This window comes from Camelus bactrianus, chromosome 3, assembly GCF_048773025.1.
Source record: "Camelus bactrianus isolate YW-2024 breed Bactrian camel chromosome 3, ASM4877302v1, whole genome shotgun sequence".
Lineage (NCBI taxonomy): Eukaryota > Metazoa > Chordata > Mammalia > Artiodactyla > Camelidae > Camelus > Camelus bactrianus.
Window position 1 is genome coordinate 61,198,401 of NC_133541.1, and position 27,129 is coordinate 61,225,529.

Sequence of the window (27,129 nt, forward strand, 5' to 3'; positions counted from 1 at the left end):
TTTTCTGGGTTTGAGAGGGTAGGCTGGAGAAAAGAGAAGAAATGTGTGCTTTTATGGAGAAACTATGGTTTCTCTCCAGGCAAAGCTGCAAGATCAGGGAGAAATCTTGTATGCATTATAAAAATTCTTTTAAAACATGGGTGCATCAGCTTTTCCCTTTCTTTTGTTTTCAAGATGATACTGATAACACTCTGTTACTCCATAGGCCAGGCAGGAGGAAGAGTCAAAGGAATGACTGTAAAAGTTCCCAATTTTTCCAGCAGTTACAAGGAGGACAGAGCAAGATCTTCTTAAGTGAAAATTTCCCAAAGTCTTAAGGAAAAGGGGAAAGCTGCAGGAGAGTTTCAAGAACCACAAGACTTGGGTTTTGCATCTTGTCAGAAAATCCACACTGTTAGTAAAAGCCCGGGGAAGGGCTGGCACAGACCTGACTCAGCAGAGAAGTGCCACCCACAGTCACTGACTCTGTTTCCGCAGTGGCTTAGCGGCCCTGTTTTCTCTGGAGGCTTCCCCAGCTGGGCCAACACACACAGGTCTCTCAGATGGGAAACTGGACTCTTTGAAAATTGAAATTAAACAAAGTTGTATAACATTTAAAAGAAGTTTACAATTATGATACTTGGCTTTTTACATGGGCGTAAAGTCAATTTTCTGTTGAATAAATAATATTAACCACATATTAACCACCTAATCGTTTTAAAATGCCTCAAACAGCCATCACCATCATTTTGAACAGAATCCCACTTCTTTTTCAAGTCTACTTTTAACAGATGAGGGGAAACAGCACCATTAAAGGAGGAAGCAAACCATGGTTCAAAGTCTGTTTCCATGAGGTAATGCACACAATTGACTAATGGTCAGAGGAATCCAATCTCTACCGAGATGACGTATTATGAAGTCAAAGCAGATGGCTGGGAGAAGTCAAACTCTCCCAACCCCAACTTCTTGCATTACTTCATAGCTGAAGCCAAAGGGACAGATAGAAGTCAATATAAGTCTTGTTGATCGGACACAGGAACTTGTGTACAGGAAGACAGAACTTATCTATCTGAGTTCGTCTGCTGAAAAAACTACCTGGCTCGTGTTAACTGCATGTATATGTGTATGTATCTCTGTGTGTGTGTGTGTGTGAACGTGTAGCATGAAGCTAAGGATTTTGAAAGGATCTTCAGAATTACTTCTAGGTAGATGTATTTCTGTACAACTATTTTCATCTTTTTCCTCCACAAGGAAACAATTCTCTCTCACAATTTAGACCCCACAAAAGTTAAGTTGTTTTACTTTAGGATGTTTCCAAACTGAATGGCGGTGTCTAGTGGAAAACAGATTTCTTCCCTGAATCATAATATAACAAATGCTTTGCTATCATATAATTTACTACATTTTTCTCTAATATAAATAAAATCTCTCTTATTTGTAGAAACTCAATCATGGAAAGCACTAAAATGTTTCCCCATCTCTTCTAATGCTGATCAGCAAGTGCTCTGATCTCACTCAGTTGCCAAATATCAGATGCAGAGTTCAGAACTATAAATTTGTTGAACCTCCTGTCAGTACAGTTAGGACTCTGATGGTCGTCCTTCCTCAAATTGCAATTCATCTTTGCGAGGTCTTCAGAGTGCACAATAGGGGTGGTTCAGAAGAGAGTGTCAAACAAACATCGGTGGTTTAGAAATGATATCCTTTCCCTAGCAGCGATGTACACTGTGGGTATGTGACTGGAATATTTAAAACACCTGCTCACTTGGAACTAAGCCAAATGTGTAATACGTTAGCGTGTGCTTGGCTCACTTCCAAGAGCACGTATCATTACTGCCATCAACATACTGAGGGAGTCAGGGCAAAGACACAAGCTAAAAGGAATGTAAGAGATGTATTTCACTGTTAACAATATCACCATACTAAACACTGTTGGCTGGCTAGTATTTTAATAAAATCAATTATTTGTTTTTGAGTCAGAAAAGAAACTGGCAGTGTAGGGACACCTTGTCTTCACTTTGCTAATTATTTTCATTGCCTGAAAATCTCAATCAAGCTCTCCGTCACTCTTCTTCCCTCTGCCCCCTCCCCCCCTTCTCTCTTTCACTGTCTGTGTTCCTCCCTGGATACACAGTAGATCAAAAGAATACCAGGGAATAAATTAAATCCTAACTCTATCAGAGTTCACCTACAGAACTTGGGCAAGCCCCTCTATCTGACAGGGTTCCACCTGTTTTTTTTTTTTTTTTTTAATTCTATTTTGACCTTACTTAATAGAGTTTCTTGTGACTCCTAGTTTTACCTTTCTCTACCTTTCTCCTAGTTTTAAAATCTGTATAATGAAGATCTTATATCTGAAGGATTCTATAACTTTTTATACAAGAAATAGTTACACATGGATTATACGTAACAATGGACAAAATGTGACATTTTGTTTGAATCTCATAACAAAATATACTGAAGACTTCGATGTTCACGGTGTGTGTGTGTGTGTAAGAGTGAAAAGTTAAAAACTTTGCATAAACTTACACCTGCAGGAGGAAGGAGAGCAGGAAAGAAAATAATATGTTTATGGGCATCATGTACCCAACATGTGCTAATGGCTGTATATGTACATTATATAAGTTAATTCTTACAAAAAGACCAAAAGTGAGAGTTCGGTATCCCTGTTTTACTGCTTATGAAGCTAAACTTCAATGGAGGTGAAGAAACTTGCCCAAGAGCATGTGCAGTTTATGAAAATGGTAGAAACGAGGTTTGTTGGACTCTCTAGAACTTGCGTCTGCCCCTCCTCCCACACCACACTGTCTTATGTGGCTTTAAAATATATAAGTATAATGAAAGGTTTTAGGCTTTATAGCATATACACATGTTAATTACAAAAATTAAAACGTTTTGGCACTTTGACATTTTACAACTACATTGCTTCTATCCGGTTACATTTCCAGTAAAATCTTCCCCAAGAATTGGTTATCATTATGCTATTCTACTGCTTGAGACCATGCAGTACTGTTCTCATACTTCCTGTATTGCGTCTAACTCCACACAATTTTCCTCTTCTTCCTCATTTCTCTTGCCGTCTTTCTTACAGCTCCTTCGTATGTGAATCTTCTATTCTTATCAAACTAATATTTTTGATGCCCTTGCTCATTTCTTCTTGGAGATCTTTGCAAAATTGCTCTTCTGAAAGGTTTGTCCCCATCTGCTTCAACAATTCATAACCATCTTTCTGAACTTGACTTGTCTAAGCCTAAAGTGACACCTACCATGGCCATCTTTCTTGATTTTTAAAATATTCTACTTCCTAGCAGTTATTACCTGATTACAAGGTTTCATCATCATCATCATAAACCTTATTATGTACCAGACCCTGATGCACACATTTTAAAAACAGTCAATTATTTGACTGTTGTAATAACTATGTGCTAGGTATGATTATTAACCCCCATTTACAAGTGAGGGAATTAGGATGAAGAGCACTTAAGGGACTTGCCCAGGGATGTACAACCAGTCAGCAGTGGAGAGGGATAAGGACTCAGGCAGGGTAGCTCCAGTTTGGGAACTGATGCTCCCAAACACGTTGCTAGCTATGCTGCCTCCCCCAACACCTCGTAACGCCCATAAGTATGTTGCTTTGTCTAGTTGATACACATGTGTATTTTCTACCTTAGCTAGACTAAAGTGTTGTGAGGTCACAGACCATGTCTTCCAAACTCATCATTCTCCTAGCATCACTATACAGTTCTGTGCATCCAAGGAATTTAATAATTATTGCTAGAATAAGAATATCTACAGATAAAAGTGGAAGCAAACTTCGAAAATATACATATTGGAAGGCCACTTTTAAATTTGGAGGTAAAAATGGAATTAAAACCTTCCATGCTTTGATAATTCACAAAATAAATCTAATGTCATTGGTTGTCACTAATGAATTGGCCATACTAATTTCTTTGCTATTGTATTTACTGGTTTTCAACTGTTAATATAATCATTTGATACATGGAATAAACACGTCTTCTCTTGTTTAAACCATCCTGGCTCCTGTTATTTTGGCTTCTATTACAGATAGATAACACTGTAGACATTTCAAACCCCCAATGATTAGGAGGTAGTCAAATCAATAGTGGCTACATAATACATAAAGAACGGACGCAAATTTTATAGCAATAAATTAATTATTAATTTATATCTGCTTATTGTAACAAAAGTTTATTGTCAGCTTTTTCTGAAGTTTAACAATGCTCGAGCCAAGATGGATAAATTACATATGAAAACATCACTATTTAAGGTAAAAATGCTACTAAAATAATTACATTATTTAATGTTTATGAATGTTACACAATCTGTTATATTTACTAATTCATGCTCTATTCTCTCCATATGATAGCCTGGCATAGTTATTTTAGCTCATATTACTATATATCTACTAATATTAAAATGTTTTTTGCAATTAAAAATACTTATTTTTTCATATTACAAAGATTTTGCTGTAAAGTCAGGAATGAATATATTATCAAAGGTAATTACTTCCAAAACAGAATTTAATCCTGCATAGCACAAATGACTCAACAATGAAAATTCTGTTCAAAAAGTGTGCATATAAAAGGCTTTGTCCCTGGAATGTAGCTCTAAGTGGCTCACTATCTAGGTTGAAAATGGCTATGCAGGGTTGTATGTCCTATTTTTCCATGCCTGCAGAAAAGATACAATATGGGAATTCAGCTTCGTAATTACTAATACACCACCCAGACACAATTACACCCTGTGTGCAGCATGAAGGAATCACTTGTGGTCTGCATCCATTACAAAGAGCAGTAGGGGGCCACCACGCAAGACGACAGAATGCTTCACAAGACGGAAGGAGACCAGAAGAGTCGATGTACACAGATACAAGGACCTTGATTCTTCCAGCCATGATTTAAGTCTCTTTCCATCAATTACCGTCCTTTGTCTCAAGAGTCTTATCACCAGCAGCATTACAGGAACTGAACATAACAATGCTCAGACCCGTATAACCCCATGAACTGTGCTGACATTTCCACACCCTGTTGCTATGTTTGACCTGGTTATTCAGATTACTTAAGCAAAACAAAATGAAAAAAAAAGTTACCATTGCAAAACTGGCCTATGCATTTTTTTTTTTTTTTTTACGGCTTACTCAGAGTTCCATCTCTCTAAACTGAAAGCTGTCCTACTCTCGAAATGTTCTTTTGGAACATCGTTTCTACTCCATTTAAAAAATTACAAGTGAAAATCTGCTTGGGTGAAAACTATAATTGTAAGACAGAGACTAAGTATTGGTATATCAAGAGGATATATACTTAACAAGAAAATTTTACATCTAAGGAAACTAAATGAAAATAAGTCAGCTGCTCTATTTCACTACAATGAGTCACAGGAATAGTATTCTTTTTGCAAAACTCTTTAAAGTTTCAAGTTTAATTGCAAGCAGTAAGTGGTTCTTATTATAACAGTTTCCTCTTAATTATTATACAATGTACATTATTTTACAATACTTTCATTTAAGATTCTCTTTTAAAAGATGTTATAATTATGAATTTTTCAGACCTTAGGAAAGTTGGTTAGTTACGGCAGTTTGTCAGGTTCTGTGAAACAAAGCCTTGTCTTTCAGAAAATGTTTACAACCTATGAGAGAAAAAAAAGTATCCTGGGGCTAAAATGTTTATTGGCACCTAGAAGTCTGAAGAGAGAGTCAGGACTGTGGTTTCTGGAGGGCACTTTATCATCGCCCGCATTCTCAAAGGTTTCTCTGAATGAAGAGAGCTGGATTACTCAGCCTTCTATTCCACGCCTATCCCTCTCCATTTTCCTTGGCACGACTGAGAGCCAGGCTATTTTTAGTTAGGCAGTTTTCTATTTTTAGACAACTACCAGTTAGAAGACATTTGTTAGGAAAAAATTTTAAAACACACACACACACACACACACGCACACACACAAAGGGAGGAGGGAAAGAAGCTTCCCTTCACATATTGTAAAGCAGCCTTCAACCTGTAACTCCAGGCATTTCAGCTGCTTTCAATCTTGGAAAAATAAAGAAAAATTCAGAGTTCAGGGTTTTAAAAATAAACCTTCCCTCTGGCAAACAGACCAAAATACAACAAGCTGTTACTATGTGAAACAGCGACTACAAAAACAAAGAACATTCTCCAATGATTAAACTGCGAGAAAACTTGTAGAACGATGAGGTTGTAAGAATGTTACACAGGCATGTAACAATTTTCCAGCCTTTGAGCCAGATGTATGGTGTTCTAGAATTTAGAAGAAGGAGGGAAAACCTCATCTGTAAAGTGAAAAGGAGGATGTGGGATGTAACTTGAAGTCCTTTCTCAGTGCCAGAGAACCTTTCATCAAACTTAAAGGTAATTATATTCACTGCATTTTTCAAACGTTTGTCTTCTATAGAATTTCCCTAAAAATTATAACCACATGTTTACAGAGAAACTATATATTAAAAAATCCAATGCCAATGGGGAACAAGGGCTGCCACATACACACACACACACATATCAATGTGTGTATATATATGCATTTATGTATCTATATCATTACCTTTATAGTCTCAGTTTTACTTCAAATGGGAATAAATTACTTGCAGACTGGCTTAGCATATCCACATATTCTACTTATTCAAAGCCATGCTTTTATCTATAATCCACCACGAGGTGGATGTTTTCTGGTGCTCACAGTTGTAATTACATTCTTTAGCCTCAGTTATCCCACTCAGTCTATGTCTTATTGTGGTTCAGACTGTTGGGTAGGATGGTCACAGGTGCATCACCAGTAAACAGCCCAGTGTTTGACACATGGTCTTCATGTCCATCAATATCTGCTGAATGAGAGAACGAAGTCTGTGTATGTTGTGTCCACAATGGAGTATCAGCCCTGGAGGGCAGTGGACGTGTCATCATCCTTGTCACATTTCCCGTACACTCAGCACAATGCCTTGCACATAGGGAACATTTCATAAATGCTTATGGGAAAAAAATTCACTAGCCTTTATTAGATCTTCTTCATTTATAAAACACTAGTTATTTATATAAGAAAGTGATACTGATTTATTAAATGGTATACTTGTTAATATAAAATGCTATATAATTATTCTCAGGTTAAGAATTTGCTTCTCTTTCCTTTGGTAAAACAGCTTTGATTATCTGAACTTTCTCCTTGATGTTGAAAATTAAAACATCTTATCTGATTTAACAGTATACGGGGGACTCTGACATCTCTTATAGCCTGTGATCATCACAACAGCCTGTGAGGAAGGCAGGGTCCTGGCCAGCAGTACTAACTCAGAGGAGGAATCTGAAGCCCAAGAATGTTAAATAACTTGCCCCAGGTTAGAGAACCAGTGTGTGATATTGTTATAACTAGAACTTAATTTCTCTCCAAATTTGTGGGGCTTTTAAAATTCTATTTGCTAAAGGTAAAATTTAAAAGGTGAATGCTCATGATAATGCTTCAACAACATTCTTTAGGAAAATTACTCCGCAGCGTTCTTCCCCACAAGACATTAATTCAGAACCACCACATTTAAGGAGAACCGAGTCATGAAGCCTGGATGAAGATAAAATCCCTCACATACCTAATTAGGAAAAATCAGAAGGACCTGTGCATTCCCTTCCTGGTGGAAAAGTTTAGAATTGACCTGGCTTGTTTCTGCTTCCGTACCTCACTCCACAGAATCACGTTTATTTTAACAAATACTCTGTATGGGAGTAAACGCTGGCTGAGTGACTCAGCTTTCCTGACTGGTCCTCTCTGCCCTGGCACAGACTCTGGCACCACTCAGTGCCTGTGGCAGGACTGAAAGATGAAATGGCCACGGGCATCCTCTCCACTGTATGTGCCCTTCACTGGTTGTGTCCATCAGCCATCATGCTAGTCACCTCAGGGAGCAAGAGCACTCGAGTTGCCAGTTTCTCTCCCACATCAGGGCTGCCCAATAGAAGGTTTCTGGTGTGATGAACATTTCTGTACCCATCTGGGTCAATGTGGGAGCCACTAGTCACATGTGGCTATGAGCACTTGAAATGTGGCTGGTGAGTCTGAGGAACTGAACTTGTAATTCTATTTAATTTCAATTAATTAAAATGTAAATAGTCACAGGCAGCTAGTGGCTACGTTAATAATTAGTGCAGATCTATATCATTTCATCTGAAATCTGGTTATATTATCCAAAGAGCATTCACATGACAGAAATGACTGAATTCCTAGATGTCAGGCCATGGGCACTAAATATATTACTTATTTACAAATGTGTACAAGCAACTTTGAAAGGAATGTAGTTTCTGGAGCTAAAAGGAACAGAGAGTGGGGTTGGTTTTAGACTTGCAGCTCACTGTCAGGGTAACTCTGACCTTAGTTTTTCTCTCTTATATGGTTTTCTTGAGGTCATAGTGATAACATTTGTTTATGACTAAGGAGTAATTTGTATGGTATTTCAAAAAATAAAGTATCTAATTCAGAAATTCTGGAATAAGAATTACCATTATTAACTCATACATCAGGTTTTTTGTAATTGTTTTCTTGGATGTGAGAAAAAACCCAAATACCCATTGAACGGTTTACTGTGTACAGTGTTTCTTACCCTAAAACAGTAGCTCTAAATAGTTACTGAGTTTATTTACTAAAACATAAAGATAAGAGATTTAATTGATATGAAGAGACTTTCAGAATCTAATTAACCTCCCAGCTAGTCATTAACTCTACGACCTTTAGAAATAATTGACAGGGAATTTTTTTTTCCTTATTCAAAATTTCCATCAGGTGGCTAAATTTCAGGGTAACACAGAATACACTAGATGCCGCTGAGACGTGAATGGAGAATATGCTAAACAGCTATTAGTAAAATGAGATATATTTCCAATAAGATAACCTATCCACCCAATCTGTTGTATACATACACAGCATTTGCCTAATTACATCCTGTAATGTCAAGTCTGGAGTCTTTTCCCAGAATATCCAATGACTTTACTTTGATCATGAGGATAATGAGGAAAGCACTGCAGCCACTGCTTCCTGTCCCCACGGCACACACCCCTCACCAACCACATCACATCTGCCTGCCGAGTATGGTCTCGAACTCAGAATCTTCCTCAACACGTGCTCTCGGGAGCCACTACCAACTGATGGGCACTCACAAGGGAGGGGACCAAACCAGGAGACACCATGCTCACCTGGCTGTGTAATGACAGGCCTTTTACATTGTTCTTTCAAAAATCTAACACACTTACTTTCCATAATTAGTTTTACCAAATATTGGGTTTTAAAAAATCTATTTTATGAAAAAAAATTTTAAATCTATTTTATGGTATGATAAATGTTCAAAAATGTACTTTCCAACTCCATGCTGGAGAAAATGGATGTCTGGAAAGGGAAGTCTAGATCCTTGCTGCTCCAAGTTTGGTTCCCAGACAAGCAGCCTCAGCCTCACCTGGGAGCTGGTCGGAAACAGCCTTGGGCCCTGCCCTATGCTCACCGAACAGAATCAGCCTTTCAGCAACATCCCCCTATAATTCATACTGGGCCAGAGGCATTTTGTTTGAGACCCTCTGCTCCTTGTCAGATCCTGGCCAAAGTGCCCACGTTGCTTCTCTCTTTCCCAGGAATCCCTATATGTTGGTCTGGAAGCCTGTTACTTTCTGCCACAAGCAGTAGTGATATGTAGTGTACTTAGCACTACAAGTGCTATTTCTATGTGGTCTCCTGTTTTTTTCTTACACAGCAACAACCTTTATTTATCTCTGGCTCACTTGTAAGATTCTCACTTCTATTATTATTAGCACATATCTGACTTCAATGAAGAAAACTTGGTAAATTTTAGTATTATTTATACTATAATGATCAGTAAGTTGTTTTATATACATATATGTGCATGTATTTATATATTACTTATTTTTGTGTGATTTTTTGGGGGGTAATTAAGCTTATTTATTTATTTTAATGGAGGTACTGGGGACTCAGGACCTCATGCATGCTAAGCATGCACTCTATCACAAGCTATACCCTGCCCCTATAGTGTTTATTAAATGTCTATAATGTGCCAGACATTGAGCTGGCAGTTGGAGTTACAGAGATAAATAAAACATTAGCATGTTCTTCAGGGAAGGAACACAGACTCATAATAAGAATTTTTTTTATAATAATAATTTAAAAAAATGCAGTGAGGCAGTTGAAATAATAAACATCCTGTGATTAAAAGCTGAATCATCTTTTATTCTGACTTTAGGCAAACTCTGGAATTATTCCTAAAACTTCACTTTTGAGTATTTATAGTGATTTAGTACCAATCCTGAGGAAATAAAGATGTTCTACTCTTTGATATCTTATTTGACACATTTTAAAACCAAACAGTGTTACTTAGGGATTATCAGTGTCTAGAATGCAAACTTCGGTCCAAATGTGCTATCTAACACCAAGGCCTGCATTTATATGAAATCTCCGAATATTACTAAAAATTAATGGTTATGAGCTAGGCTAAATATTTTTCCCCTTTCACTCTCAGATAATGAGAGGAAAAAAAAAACACAGGAGGACTTTGCTCCAGTTCAAGTTGGTTTACATAAAATAATAATGATAAAATGGTGATGATTAATAATGCTAAAGCAGTTACATTACTGACAAAGACTGTATTTTGAAACTTATTGTCTTTTCTGCTCCTACTATTATTAAATAATTTTTTGTTGACTGTTAGTACTAATGTCTATCAGCCATTAGAGCTGTGCAATGCTAGAGAGGAGAGGAAATTCAGTTTTATTGCCTTGTGCATGTAACTTAAGTAATCTAACATGCACTTTATTTGTTCAACAGTGATTTTCTTAATAAATGAGATGTGAAGCAGCCTTTCATCTTTACAACACATATGCAAATTAAGCAAGAGCATTATTTTAAAAAAGAAATGGATTTTCAAATTCGATATATAAAAATCGATTGTAGCTGTGATGAGAAATAAGAATATATTTTTAGACCTGTTTTGTCTTTTAGACAGTGGGAACAAATATAAATATGATTTATAGGAGCTAGTAAAAGTCTTTTAGAGATACATAAGCAAAATTGAACAACTACAATTTAGGAAAAAGATGCAAAAAAAAATTTTAAAAACAAAATTACTTTTTTCTCCTTTTCCTTAGACGCCTCAACATTGAAGGTTTAAATCTTTATGGAATATGCTAATCCATTTTTCAGCACTATCTATTGAGAAGCAATTATGTATTTGGTTTAGTGGAGGACAGGGTAGTTACTGAGCTGCTTGCAGTAAGAACTATTTTAGCTATAATAAACATCTAAGAATATGTTTAATGTAGCTCAAGAATATTACTTCTCTAAGTTCCTGAAAAACTGCTTTTCTGAAGAAATTAATTACTAATTATAAAGTTAAATACTGACCCATGTTGTTTCAAGTAAGTTTAAAATAGTAACAAGAAAGACCTCCCATCTTTCCGTTCACAACCTTCACATTTAAAAAACCAGCACACGTTACCTACTAGCTCCTGCAGCGAGTGCTCCGTGTCAGCTGGACAACTTGTGAGGGCTTCCTGACCAGGTAGAAAGTTTACTGATTGACTCTGTGGTTACTGGTTCAGGGGTAAATTGTGCTTTTAGTTTTATGATGAGTGTTCAGTTCCAAATCGGCGTTTCTGACAGTGAACATTTATGCTCTGGGTTCTGAAATCTCAAGGATACATATACAGTTCTTTACTTCTAAAATGCACTGCTCGAATTTTATATTGGAGAATTTCATAATGAAGAATTAATCTTGGTGTTGATTTGAGAACAAAATTAGTTTAAATGCCTCTTTTTCCGTATTTCAATCTAGATCGATGATGTCTCATAGAACTTTCTCTACGATCAATGCGTTCTCTGTCTTTCCTTGTTCCATTTGATAGTCACTAACCACATGTGGTGAGTGGCTACTGTATTAGCACAGATCTAGATTATTTTAGTTTTTGATAGCGCTTTGATAAAACTTACCAAACTTTAATGAACTGTTCCCTTAGAGCTATAAAAAACTTTTTCATACTTTAAATGAGTAACATGTTATATGATAGTCACTTGGATATATCCTGTTATAACTGTCTTCCCCTGTTTATTTTTTCTACAAATCGGTTCTGAAGGCCTAACTCAGTCTAGACCTCACATTAAACACTTGAGATATTATGGTAAAAAAAATATACACAGTCCCTGCCCTCCAGGAGTTTAAAATCTAGTGTGGAACAAGCAATTGAATAAAAGCTTCAACAGTGCTTTGATGGGGAAATAGAACATATTATAATGATAATATAGGAAGAGCACCTAACACAAGTTATGAGGCGTTTCAAGGCTGGCTTTCCAAAAGTATAAACTGGGATCTGACTTGAATGAAGGATAAAGAAAAGCCAAGCCAAGGCCTAGTAAGGAATGTTGAAGACAAAACATAGGGTTTGGAGAAGTAGAGGGACATAAACATCATTAGGTGGCTTGAGTATAGGGTGGGAGTTGGTGGGGGTGTTGACTGGAGGGACACAGCAAAAGGTAAGAGAGGTAAGAGAGGAAGACAAATGCAAGGGCCAGATCACGCTTGGCCTGTGAGCAAGCTTAAGGACTAAGAGTCCTTGAGGGGCCTTGTTAATGTTCATGTCTCCAGGCATTTCATGGCACATAGCACATGGCAGGAATTCAGCCAGTCTTCGTTTAGTGAATGCATGAAAGAATGAAAATTCAACAAATGACCAAATAAGTGAATGTGCTTTTTCTTTTCATAGAAGTATCTGTGTAATACACATCTATAAAACATGCATAAAAATAATTTCACACATCTATATTTTTATAAGTATAAAATTGGAACCTATTTAATCGGTTTAGACATAATAAAAGCTCAAGTAAAATAGACACGTTCCTATATTTTACATCTATTCCTGAACTTTGTAATAGAGTTTGTAAAGATTCCACTATTTGCTGCATTTGCTTTCCAACAAAAATTGCTCTTAATTTTCACCACCTATGTAAACTTAATCTTAGCTTACTGATAACCTCAATAGCACTGTGGAACAATCAAGTTTATAAGCTATTTTAAGACCTTTTCAGTCCCAATTCAGGCTTTAATTATTACTGTGCAAGCAAATATTTTGCTCGAAGTACTGTTCTTAGACGTCTTTAAATCCAAACAGGATTCAGGTGACAAAAAATAAAAGTTCATGTATATATCATCTCTTACTCTCCCCTCCTTACCTTCCCCCACCCCCCGCCACGCCCACTACACAAACATACACACACACACCTCTTCTTGCCAATCCTGGCATCTGAAAAAAATAAATAAATAAAAGCCAGTAATCTATGGAGAGAGCTGAGACTCAAAGGTTCCTTCCTCAGGAGTTACAACCATCTTTTTGATTTCCTAGGGAGCAGCAGAAGGCCTCGTGTTTTATTCCATATCCACACTTAGTCACTTGACTACTGGCCCAGACTAGGTCACTGAGAGGTGAGAGGTTCCCTCCTAGCCAGTTGCTAATTATCGCTCCCATATGGGTTTTGTGGTTAGAAAACATGTGCTGGATATGGAGGTAAACTGTCTGGGACTTCTGCCACTCCAAAGATCACCTGGGATGATCTGGTGATCAATGGCCTGTCTGAAAGTTTTGTTAAATTGTCTAGCTTAAGCCTTCCTTTCAGTAGCTTGTCCTATGTTCATGAGATTACTGTTCCTCTGCCCTCCAGTTGTTCCCAAGCTGATTTTTATATATGCTTTACATCCTTAACAAGAATGACTGTCTTCTGTTTCAGAATCCCTTGACCAGGGATGAGCATAAACTGGTGCTTGCTGAATCATTGTTAAGGCAAGGAATGGCCTTACAGGCTTATAGCATGTCCTGCGAGAGCTGAGATTTTTAGGTCATCCTGAAATGCTCAACCCCGCATCTCATTCCAGGAATAGAGCCCAGCATCAACTGTGAGAGTAGGAAGGCAGCGTAAGGGAACCAGAAGTAGCACTACACAGGTGGAAGAGACGAAGGGGCAGTTCCTTTAGTGCCCTCAGAATCCCTACTGGATTTCAACAGCCTCACAAGCCAGCATTTGGGGTAAATATCCAGTCTGTCACAGAGTTAAATAAAATGGATTTTCTTCAAAGGAAGTGCTTTTAATACAATAACTGTTTTTGTTTTTTTCCCTAACCAATGGATTAAAAATTTAACACATTTACTAAATCTGGCATATTTATATATTGTATCTAAACACATATTCAAGCTGCATTATATTATAATAATAAAAAAAAAGATCTCAGTCTGTCTATTAAGTCTTTGTAAGTCTTTGTGCCATTGTAACAGTAGTGCTAATTATGAAGCAAAGACACGATAATTACGAAGAGCTTTTCTGCTAAAAGGAGGAATCTTTTTCAACACCCTCACATGCCACAATTTCCTATGACCCTGCAGTACTCCTCTGGTAGGGCCCAGAAAGTTGTATTTCAGTCTGAATGCTGGGAATCACATTATTTCTCTCTCTGCGCCAATCTTTTTTTCTTGTGAGTAAACTGTTTTCAGAGGGTTAAGGGAGAGGGGTAATGGTCCAAATGGGAAATATAAAACTAATGACCCTTCATGAAACATATTATGCTCCTCATTAAACTTTACTCAGTTAAATGTATTCCATTAAATTAAAATAAATAGGATTTAAAATTTTACCCAGGAGTAGTAAACTACCCTAACTCTCAACTTTGTGTCAGATCCATTCTAAGAATAGATTTCTCAAGTCCCTGATGTATCACAGGTTCTTAGCCTCCAACACAATTTATGTCTTAGTGTTGCAGAGGGTTTCAAACTTAGTGTGTATAAGAATCACTTGTGAGACGTGTTATAAACGCAGCTCCCCACCCGCACCCCTCCTCCAACCAGCCAAGTATCTTAAGCATACCGATTTCAGTGAACTGCACTTTGACAAATATTCTATGTATTTTTGTGGTGTAAACTTGATCAAGCTTAGGGGTCCCACTTTATTTCTTTCTCCATCATCTCTGTTATTACTCAAGTGTGGGAAAGCCAAACTGGTGACATTTCAGGTAGCTGAGCTGGGCAGTCCGACAATGTGTCAGACATATATTTTCATCCAAAGAATCAAATCATCTCTAGTTTTGGTCTAGGAGCCCCAGAATGTCTTTTTGAGAGATTCAGAACTTTAATCTATTGATGTTAAGTGCAGGATAAAAATGGAATTGCTGCTTTTGTCTCTTTTTGCTTTTTAAAGCATTACATTGCAAAGAACTTTCAAATTCGATGCCTTCATTTTTGAGATGAGAAAACTTCAGCCCCTAGAAGTAGCTAATTGGTCACACAGTAATATTGTGCAAGACAAGGGTTCAAATACAAGCCCTTTGTTTGCAGATACTAACTACTATATACAAAAGAGATAAACAACAAGGTCCTACTGTATAGCACAGGGTACTATATTCAATATCTTGTAATAGCCTATAATGAAATAGAACAAGGAATATATATGTATGTATAACTGAAACACTATGCTCTACACCAGAAATGAACACATTTTAAATTGACTATACTTCAATTTAAAAAGTTTTAAAAAATAAGAAAAAACACAAATACAAGCCCTTTGACTTTCAACCCAATGCTCTTTTCATGACCTTGAAGAAGTCTGGCTCAGATACCCATCTGTCCAAGAATATGAAAATCTCTATAGAGTATGTGAATCTGTAAATCACTTTTAAACCGCATAGTATATTTCTGAGCAAAGCCCTCAGAAGATAATTTTACAGATTTTTAAACTCCTTTAAGAAAACAAATTTTAAAAGTCAACAAATTTTCAACTAGTTTAATATGGTTCCACTGCATTTCACATCATATTAAAGATTGGAGTAGTTCAAGTTTAATGACAAATTCTAATTCAAATTCTTCTGTTACCCTGGAATGTTTGTTGTAATGGTTTTTGTAATGAGACGGAGTTTTGAGTATAGAGTTGTTCTGTGTTCAGAACTTACGTTAGATGTGTGTGAGTGTGCACATGTATATACACATACAAACACATACTCAAGAAAGCACCTAGGAGATCTGACAACTGACTAGTTCTGTTCATTTTCATGTTTGTTTATGTATTTGCACACTTACATGTGTATATCAATAAAATACTACCTGAAATATATAGTAGGTAAGTTTTATAAATGATCTTCAATTTCAAGATCAAGGTAAGTCCACAATTAAAATCATCAATGAAAAGTTACATGTGCAGTAATGCAAGCCTGAAAGTATTTTAAACACACACCACATTAGGTCTACTTATCCTACACTTTCGTTTCTCTGAAATTATTTGCTTGGTCCTATTAGGCAAAAATTAAAAATTAAAAATTAAAAAATTGATCATGTCAGTACTGTTTTAAAACTTCTCAATAAAAGCAAAGAAATGAGAAGTAATCTTAGACAATTACAACATATTTGAAGAGAAGATGGATATGAGAGGTAGATTAATCTGATCAGGGTTAGAACTGGATTTTTTCATAACACAGAACCAGCTTAAGGAATGGCAAGAACAACCTGTACTCTGGCAAGCTGACTGAGAATACAAACTTTTGAAACATTTATGTTCTCTTCATTCTGGGAAGGTAGTCACAATCTAGGAAACCATAAGACAGGTGAGGAAAATAGATGGGGACATAAAACCACTTCCTTTTTGGTTTAATGTTTATTGCTTATGAAGGGTACTATCAGATCATAACATTTAAATAGAATACACGTGGGAAGCATTTAAAATTGTATGGCAATGTTATTTATGCTAACAAATCAAAAATATTTTTGAGTTTCAATACAATGCTTATTTATTCTTGGCACAATGAAACACTGTTTTAACTCTTAAGTTTGAGAAAACACGAGGTTAACATTTAGAAATTCATTTTCGTCAGATTTCTGACTCCATGTATGTTAACAGTTCTATATTAAATGATATAATTTTGGGGAAAAACATTTCTAGGAGAATAATTGTCTTTACTCTTTCAGCAAGAATACATTAGGAAGAATGAATTAGGAAGAAGAGATATAAAGTGAAAAACTGAAGTGTAAAGTTGGGGTGAGCACATCAAAAAATTTTTTTTTCTTTTGACTATGGTGGGAAACTAGCGTATACTTAAACGAAATTATGAGAGGTAATCTAAAATGTGGGTGAGCCGTCCCCTGGCTCAATTCTAGTGTCCTGACACCGCGGTGGACAATGACGACTTGAGAAGGACGAGGTCAATAATTTGACATGGGTGCCTGATTCCGAGCCAGGATCAGATTCACATATTCCCTGTTATCCTATTGCTCTTACTTGCATTCTGAGGAGGAAAGGGTGGAGTAATGGTTGGGGTGATAACCTGGGGTGCACCTGTGGGAATATGAACATCTTGGGAAAAGGAAGGTTGTGCCTGCGTGTGGGGGGAGGCAGCGAGAGGGGAGGGCCAAACACCCAAGGCTCTGCGGAAGTTGGGGGATCACCAACCACGCATGCGCGCTCACCTCCACGATGTCTGAGTTTGTCCGGCTCTCGTGCGGCTCGTTGTACTCGGTGTACTTGAGCAGCACCTTGTCCATGTCCGTGCTGGCGTACTGGAACAGCTTGTTGGTGCTGTTGAAGATGATCAGCGCGATCTCACAGTCACACAGCACGCTCAGCTCGTACGCCTTCTTCATCAAACCAAATTTCCTCTTTGTAAATGTCACCTGGAAAAAAGAAAAGCAGGCAGGTGTTTCAAAGAGAGGGGGGAAAAGCATTTTTTTTTTTTTTAAACAGTAATTTTTCCTTTGTAAAACAGAGTGTGTCGTTGTCAGAGCCCTTGGGCAGTAACACATTTGGGAGGAAAGCAAATAAATCTAAAACTAATTTCTGCTTAGAATTTGAAAATGTGTGATTTCTAGCTTGTTGCTAAATGTGAAATTGCCAGATTTAATGTAGGGTATTTTAATGAAGGTGACCAGAGAACTGTACATGTTTCTTTGAGCAATTCAAGATTAAAAAAGTTAATTTCGGCAGGGGTAGCATACTTCTTAATTATAAATTTGGAACTTTTTTTTTTTTTTTTGATCACTTGAAGAGCGGACATGACATTATGGGCATAATATTCTAGATCTGCGTTAAAAAATTCTCAAAATTGTTTAGTCTCATGCCATTTAACTGAAAACACTTGAAGGGATCTGACTGTACTTTCAGACAGTGTTATATTCTGTTTTCTAGAAATCCAGCAGGGAGTTGGGAAGTGCTTTAGCCATAACACCGTTGGGGTTTTGGTTTCATTCTTCTGTGTATCTTTCTTCCTCTCCAAGGCCAGAAACTGTTTTGTTATCTTTCCCTTTCTCTTGTTTTAATCTAATCTGTTACCAAGTGCCCTAATTCCTTCCCTCAAAATGTTTCTCAGGTTCACGCTTTCTCATCTATTTCCCAGGCATCTCTATCATTCACATTCTTATCAGCTTCCTGTCCTAGATGACTTCCCTGTCTGAAATCATTCCCTCCTCGATTCATCCCAATTTTCAAAACCTCACTCTTCTCACTGCCTTTTCTTTCTTCCTTTTTAAATTGAAGTAGTCAGTTACAATGTGTCAATTTCTAGTGTACAACACAATGTCCCAGTCATGCATACAGATACATATATTCATTTTCATCTTTTTCATTAAAGGTTATTACAAGATACTGAATATAGTTCCCTGTGCTATACAGAAGAAAGTTTTTTTTTTTTCAAATCTGTTTTTATATATAGTGGCTAACATCACTGCCTTTTCTTGATGAGCTGCTACAACAGCTTCCTTTCTTTAGTTTCAGATACTTCTACCTGCCAATGCTACTGAATGAAAATACGTATTTCACTATTCCCAATTTCAGTCTTCTCTTGATTAAACTCCAGCCTGCCCACCAAAAACCGTGAATATTCTTAGTTATAAGTCTTTACATGGTACAGTGTTTCCCAGCAAGTCTTTTGTAGAGTATTATTTCTATAAAATACTCCTTAAGACAGAAAGTTCAATGGTCCAATGCTTTTGGAAAATGAGGCACATTGGTATATTAAAGGCTGAGAAACCTTTAAATTTTAACCTGCTTCCCAAACTTACTGCTGACAGAATGTTTATTTCCTTGCTTCCTTGTTTATTTTGAGGAGCGCTTACCATCACTCTTCAGAAGCAGGTTTTTGAGGCATCTCCAATTCCCTGGCAAATGCTGAATGACTTTATTATTATTTTCAAAAGCGACTATTTAAATTTTTTTCTCACCTTCAAATCCAACCCATCTTGCAGAGGCCCGCTCAGTTTTATCTACTACCTATTTCTGTGTAATTCCTAAATCTAGATTCCCACTCCTTATCTTTCTGTTCCTCTCCAGAGACCCAATGGATGCCCTCTAGTCTGGTGTCTGTCTGAATGTTCTAGGAATCTCAAACCCCTAAAGCCCAAGCTCATCTTGTGCTTCGAATTTGCTCCCCTTCCTGGGTCCCTCACCTCACCATAAATGAAGTCAGCCAAACTAGAGACCACCGAGTGGACTTTGAACCTCCCCACCCTGACCCACACACCTAAACAAATGTGTTGACAGGAACTGTGGGTGGACAAGCAGACAGAAAAGCTGACTTCCTGGTCTCCTCATTCCTCTACACTTCTGTTAATACTTGTTGTTTTACCTACTATCCTTTATTTTTTCTTAATAGCACTTATATTTTATAATTTGTATACTTTTGTGTGTAATCATTTGTTTAACGTCCATCTCTTCCGCTATGGCGTATGTTCCATGAGGAAATGTACCGTTTTTATTTTGCTCACTGCTGTATGCTGAGTTCCTAGAACAGCAGACATATGGGCCCACAGTAAGGATCTGTAGTGTAAAAAACTAAATACGGAAAACTATTACTTGGTTTTTAGAAATATCAAACTGATGTATGTTATATAAAATTGTGATAACTTTCCTTGGCAAATTTTTATTTAGCAACTCATAAGTAGAATTTTAAAAAGATAAATGTATACCCTACTTAATAATTATTTGTTCTTTTTTCACATCTTCACCGAAGGTGGCATAACAGAAAGGGAAGAACATGGGATTTGAATTCAGGGGACCCTAGGTTTGAAAGCCGACCTATTTACTAGTCATGAGAAATTCACTTAACTTCTTCAAATCTGATTTTTCTCCAAGTTTGATTTTTCATCTATAAAATGGAGATAACACCTACTCCTAGGGTTGTGGTGAGGATTATATAAAATAACACATGTACAGTACCAAGCTTGGTGTTCAAAGTAGAAGCTCAGTAAATCCCAGTTGGCTCAGAGGAAAAAAAGAACTTACAAAATATAACTGTCCTGGTGGCTTGAAGAGTCTACTCATCAATACTATTTGAGGATCTTACTATTCCTGACAGAAAGATAAAGCTGAACTATGAACTGCTCATTCTTTGGAAAATACAGCATTTAGATATTCACCAGCCCACATCAGCTAGTCAGTACGTACTCAGATTATGTTATTTACATTTCAACTTGCATAATTTTTCTTTGTAATAATTGCCAATGTCTCACCTTCTGTTTTATGTTTATTGATTGCCTTACTAAAGTGCTTCTAATAAAATACAGCTAGTGTTTTATTTTCCCGTCTGATCATCATACTACTTTAGAAACTTTTAAAATCCTGGTTCATTCAGATGAGTCATGACTGGTATTAGGGATGAGCTAAATAAAGACTATCTTTTTGGAATGGATAAAAAGTATCATCACTAATTACACAGATTTACACAAAATGTCTCTTAATAGTTCTCTTAGATGCAGTTTAGTTATGCAAATACACCTGCACATTGCTATTTTGTCTAGTGAAATAGGCTTCAGAGTAGGTTCAATACAGTAAGGCACTGACCCGAAATACTTTCATGTATCTAAAACCACTTTTAACCAGACTTTCATGACCACAAACTGTAGGTGGAACGTCTCAATACAGTATGGTTTCTGTTGTACTCAAACCTCAGAATTTAGCACGTTACAACACTCACCATCAAAGTACATTTCAGCACAGAAATATCATTAAAGCCACTATTTGTGTTTACTTTTAGGTACTCCTCAACTTTTGTGTAACCAAATAGGCTGCTGGATAATGCATGCTTATTTAATAATACCTGTCAAAAAAGTCAGCACATACAGCTTCTTTTCATTAAAACTGCAAAATGAAATGATGATGACTATATTAAAGCATTTAAGAAAATATCTTCAAAACCTACTCTTAATTGTGCTAAATTTAATTCTGTATTATGTTCATATTCTTCATAGCATACTCAAAATGTATTTTATAATGCTTTTTCTCATTGTTCATAGTTAGATAAAATTGTTTTTCAGCATTAAGCTTTCTGAAGAGAACTGGGATATTACTCTTCGTTTAAAATATGCCACTCAATGACACAGACTGCAGTTCAGAGCTTTTATACTTAAATATAATAATGTATTGTAATGATTACATTTTCATAACTTGACAATAGTTTCTAATGGGGACAAGTCCATTTCTATTTCAATAATGTATTTCGAACCTGAGGAGAGATGGAAAACTGTTTTTGTAGTAGTTAAGCAAAGAGATGCTCTTTTCCAGTGTTTCCATTAATCAAAGTGCACCGAGAAGGGATAAAGCCAGTATTATTTAAGTGGGCACTATAATTTATGCTTAGTTTTCAAAATTAAAGAGACTTCATATGTAATATATGTATGGAAAGCAGGATTATTGCATAAACATTCAGTATTTTATGTTTTTTTCTTTACCTCTTGAAACAGCCCTAAATGTAATGATGATGTTTTATTAAGACACTTCACCATTAAGTTTTATATTAACCTCGAGTTTTAAATCCTAGCACAAAGGCAGGCATCAGATATCTCACACTGACAGTTACTCTAGAACTTATCAGGTACAAATCAGGAACTGAAATTAGAATTTGAAATTGAGAAAAGGCAGGTTCATTAAACACAGCTCCATATAATGCGGTTATAAAGAAATAAGGAAAATCAATTTACAGAAACATCAAAGTAACTGAAGCAGTTTTTACTGAGCATTTTCTACACGGCAAACTTTGTGCCAAGCAATACTGACAGAACGTTCTCCATGCCACATCGGTGCCAGGTGATGGGGCTTCTAATATCTATATTTCCCTTGTTCATGTCTCTTCCTTGTGGCTGGAGAAAAATTAGTCACTGAATTCCTTAATGCTTAAAAGGAATTTCCTCTATTTGAATCAAAATATATTGCTTGGTTAATAGTGTTGTATTTTCAGTCATATGTAATCATCTGAACTCATACTTTTATCTAGAGTTGCGTGAATTCAGTTGTTTTTGACCAAGCTTTTCTCTAGGCTGAGCAAGAAAAATAACAGTAGATGTTAACCCAATCAAGATGACTGTGAAGTGAAACCTACCATATTGGTTATTTCTTACCCTGCGCTGTTACGTCCCTCCCCCATTCCATCTGGCCACGTTTGAATGCCAGCTTCTTTGATGAAGCTTTCATTGTCACATTCAAATAACACCCATTCCTCCCTCGTTGTCATCCTCTGGAACTTTTTACTAACTTTTATTATGAGACTTATTCTAATATTACAGAATTGGTTGGTTGGTTGTGAGTGTCCCTCGCCTACCGACTTTGGCGTTCCCTGGAGACCCCACCTTTGGCCTCACACAGACTCTGATCACTCAATGAACATTTGCTGAAGGAGTGCATTATGGAATGGAAATACTCTATTTTAAACTCTGACTGTTACAATACAATTTTCTGCTAAAAGTAGATGCTTTCTGACAATTCAATCTCAAAAATAAGAGACTTTAGATATATATTTTATATATATATATGTATATATATTTGTTTTACTAAAAAGTTTAACATGTTAGTAATGGAAGTCTTAAAAGAAAGTAATTATACCATTTTGGAGTCTGTAACAGAGAAGTTGGAAAATGTCTGGAGAGAAATATGTATGTCAAGAAAAAAGACGTCAAGAAAAATATATTTCAAAATGTTCAGAGAAAAGTGGTCTTTATTCCTTACCAAGATGACTCATTATGAAGGATAGAAAAATGTGAAGATAAAAATTGAATTTTACTATCACAACATACAGAGGTAAAGGGAGAGGATCTAAGAGTTTGGAATGATTGCATTTGTTGAGCAAAAATTTACTGAACTTTCTAATGAGTTCAGGTTTTCAAAGAACATGTATTTGGCAGAGTATTTGATGGAATGCTCATCACAATATTATAGATCTGAAACTGGCTGGCAGTAATTTAGATGATTTAAATATGAACTAATTGATCAATGTTAAGTTTAAGGACAGTTTCTTGCAAGGGCCACAGAGTTCAATAACTTTCCTGTCCCAGGCACCATTTTTATCATTGGTTTAGATGAAGATGTAGACAGCATGCTTATCAGATCTGCATATAACATAAAGCTGGGTGATAAGCCAATAGATAAGCCAATAGAGTCTCTATCCATACAGAGCTCTCTCTATAGAATAGAAAGCTGGGTCACAAACAACAAGATGAACCAGAGGTAATTTTAAAGTCTTTGTTCACATTAAAAAAAAAAAGCAATTACATGAGCTCAAGTTGGAGAAAAACTAGAGTGATAGCTGATTTAGGGGGAAAGGATCTAAAGTCAGAATGTTCCATAGTGGGAATTAACTATCTTAATGGTCTCTTTGTTAGTCAGCACTAACTAATCTCTGGTATTATATTCAGCTCTGAGAATTTTAAGAAGATATTGGCGATACTAACAAAATTAGAGTGTCTATAGGATGGCAAACAGGTTGATGTAGGGTCTGTCTGAAAACAATTTTGCATGAGAAATGATTGAGGGAATCTGGAATGTTTGACCCAGAAAAACAGAGTTAAAAGTGAAATGCCAAACACGGATTTCCAAGATCTGAAGACTGTGGCCATGTGAAGAGGCAGATGAGTTTTGTTCTATAGATCAGAATTAGAAAGCATTGTGCAAAATCATAGAGAGGTTCAAAACAGGAGAAAACCTAGTGATGAGAACTGAAGAGTGGATCTACTCTTGTGAAGTAAGAGGCAGTTTATTTCTGAACATGTTCAAGCAGAGCTGCGTATCAAGGAAGGTGTAGACGGCATCCCTGAACTAAACAGGAAACTGGACTAGAGACCTTTAAAGTATTTATTCCAGATTTTACATATTCAGATTCTATGCCTCAGTAGCAAAGACTTTTGGGTCAAGGGGAGGATTAGTGAATGGCAATCTGGTTTAAAACAAGAACTCTATTTCTGCAATTCACTCTAATAGAATGTCTTGTGTTTTGTTACCCAGTCTCATCAGTATGTTATCATAGTCACCTCTAATTTCCATATTCCAAGAAATAAAACTGGGTCACTTTCTTTTAATAGTTAGAAGAGATAAAGACTATAAAGAATTTGAGTAGACACTAGTAATTTATGTATAGTGCTGAAAATGTACAGAAAAATAGCTGTCCAGATTGATAAAATAGCATATCCACATTATTAAAATATTTTAAAAGAAGCAGTAAGTATATAAGCATAGTTATCAGGGTGGTGTGGCGTGGAAGCAAAAACATGGGAATTAAACAGCAAGTCTGAGCTCTACCATAAATGAGCTGTGTGCCCTTGGGTAAATTTACCAAACCCCAGTTTCCTCACCCATAAAATGGAGGTGATAATAGCCATCTTACAGAGCTGTTATAAGAGTTAAACTTAGGAACACACAAGTGTAAGTGACTTGTTGACTGTGAAACACTACACAAGACAGGCAGCAATATTTTCTCTCGGACGCAGCAGGCTCAGTCACTTCTTGTTACATACTGAAAAGACTGCTCTCCTCAGACCTGCCAACTTGTGTTACCATTATTATGTTTCGATTAGAGTTCCTCTCTCAACTAGACCTCAAGCTTTCCTTGAAAACCTTGAACATCTCCTGTCTGTTCTTGTAACCTGAAGTCCCAGAACAAATATTTGTTGAATGAATGAATGGACAGATGCATGGAAGAATTACTCTTTTTTTTTTTTGCAATCCAAAAAGAATGGCTGAAAATGAATTTCTATGCATGCTCACACTGTGTTAATGCAAGTTTGTGAGAGGAAAATCTCACATAGTTATTTTTCTTTTTTGTCATGTTAACTTATAGTAAAAATTTGGTAAAACTGAATTGAAGAAAAATTAGAGTGGGTAAAATTTTGTGTGTGGGTTTGCTGGTGAAATTGGAGCATATCATATTTTTTCTAATTTTTAGATAAGAATGTTGACTTTGGTGACCTTTCTAAAAAGTTCAAAGACTTTTTAAGTTATCTTGCTACATTTGACAGTGTCTCTTTGAAGTTATTATTTAGCACAGTTTATCATCCCCATTTCTCAGATGATACTGTAAACAAAGACGTGAATTGCCTTGTCCAGGGTCACGAAACTAGTCCCTGGATCAACTAGAAATAGAACCCTCTCCACACAAAATCCATCTTTCTTTCCATTAGTCAGGGTTCCTTCCCTCTTTTAGATAATGCATTTCAGGGGCTGAAGTTCAGCACAGCATGGCCTCCGTCAAACATTCATCAAGCAACATATAGGTACATTTGGAACGGTCAGCAATTCTGATGAGGACAAGCAGAGGACAGCATAACTTATTAACTAGTTTAAGGACAGCTTTCTAGGCTAAAGTAAAAAAAAATAATGATACTGGTAATACTAAAATTAAGAAGTTGGTTTCTAGGTTCTGACAATAAACCAAAGCACCCTTTGTGTGGACCCTGCAGCCACCTCTGCCCTCAGACCTCCAGACATTCCCACTAAAGCCAGTGAGAACCACACGCCTGCACTAGTGGGCACACACTAGTTCTATATTTATGGATGTTTATTTTAACTTCACAAAATGCGAAGCGATTTGGCTGGTAGCAAATACAAGTCTGTTTACAGCCAGAACAAAAAAGGTGGGTCTTGGATTTACACACAGTGCATGTAAATGACAGTTTCTAAAACAGAGGACAAGTTCTGTATCCCTTCCCACAGGGCAGGGAAATTAGTTAGATGACTGTGTAACGGAAAGGGCATTTTATTAACAAGTCTCCACGCCACACGCAGGCCTCCTCCGGTCACCCTCCCAATCCTGGCTCCATTCATAAAGTCACCTCAGGAGAACTTTCCTGCCATATTTTAACTGTGGGAGTCCATGCACCTTACAGGAAAGAATAAATGAAAGAAAAAGGCCTTTGGAGACAACAGCTACTCAAATCTATGAGAATAACTGAGGCCTAACTGTAAATGACTTCCGATGCGTTGCTGAGGGAAGCAAAGGTAATTTTATGTCTGGTCTCCAATACTTTTCCCCAGCAGTCAGCATTCTTTCAGCCTGCTCTTGACTGAACTGCTCAATGAGTAGTTTTACTCATTTCTTTAACTCGTAAAGTAGTATCGGTTTCTTTGTTTTAGAATGCATTTGGGACAAATACATCCAGCTAAATCTATTTTCAAAGTTTTGAGGTTTTATCAGTTTTTTTTTCATGTCTACATACAGCCATGATGAATAAAACAGTCATCCTATGAAAATATTTTCGATCCACTCCTCCTCACCCACAGCCTAGATAATCTCTCAGTTTCCTTCCATTAAGGAAACGGAGTGACTAATGGGCGACAAGATGGACAGTTCATAGACACAATGCGCTCTCTAATCCAGAGCCACTAGGTCTTCCTCTGTGTTTAAAGGGTTAGGGATGGAGTCAAGAGTCTGCAACGACAATCTTTAATTGAAAAAAAGGGAAATGCCCTTTTAAATGCTCTTTTTCTTCCCCGGGCTTGCTCCTGACAGTAAGTAATGGTGCAACTGTTCTAAAGTATTCCTCTTCAATTTTATTTTGTTTAATTCAGTCTGTCATTAGGAAGGCTTGCGAGCTTTCGGCTTGATGATTACTCTCGGTGGGAGGAAGTAGCCCCGCTGCAGACTTGTGTTCTGGACAAGCGCTCCTTTATCCAATGACGGGGCCTGCCATCATAAATGAAAGGCTCTTTAAAGAGCAGTGAGGGACTCTTTCAAGCAGACTGCTACCATGTGCTTGTAACCCTCCAGCATAACTTGCGAGGATGAGACAGCAGTGTGTTCTGCTGCAAAGAGGACTATTGTCCTTGTTAGCCTCCAGCAAATTGAGCTGCACTTCGCTGCAATGTAGTGGG

General features: G+C 36.8%; 1 protein-coding gene across 15 annotated transcripts in view; it reads right to left on the minus strand.

Moving 5' to 3' along the window:
- Positions 1–27,129, minus strand: part of MEF2C (myocyte enhancer factor 2C) — a 162,194-nt gene that overhangs the window by 55,827 nt on the left and 79,238 nt on the right. For all 15 annotated transcript variants that reach the window (XM_074360348.1, XM_074360338.1, XM_045522213.2 and 12 more), the window contains one exon: positions 17,475–17,678. In XM_074360348.1, coding sequence (XP_074216449.1) covers positions 17,475–17,678 — 204 coding nt within the window. The remainder of the gene's footprint in view (positions 1–17,474; positions 17,679–27,129) is intronic.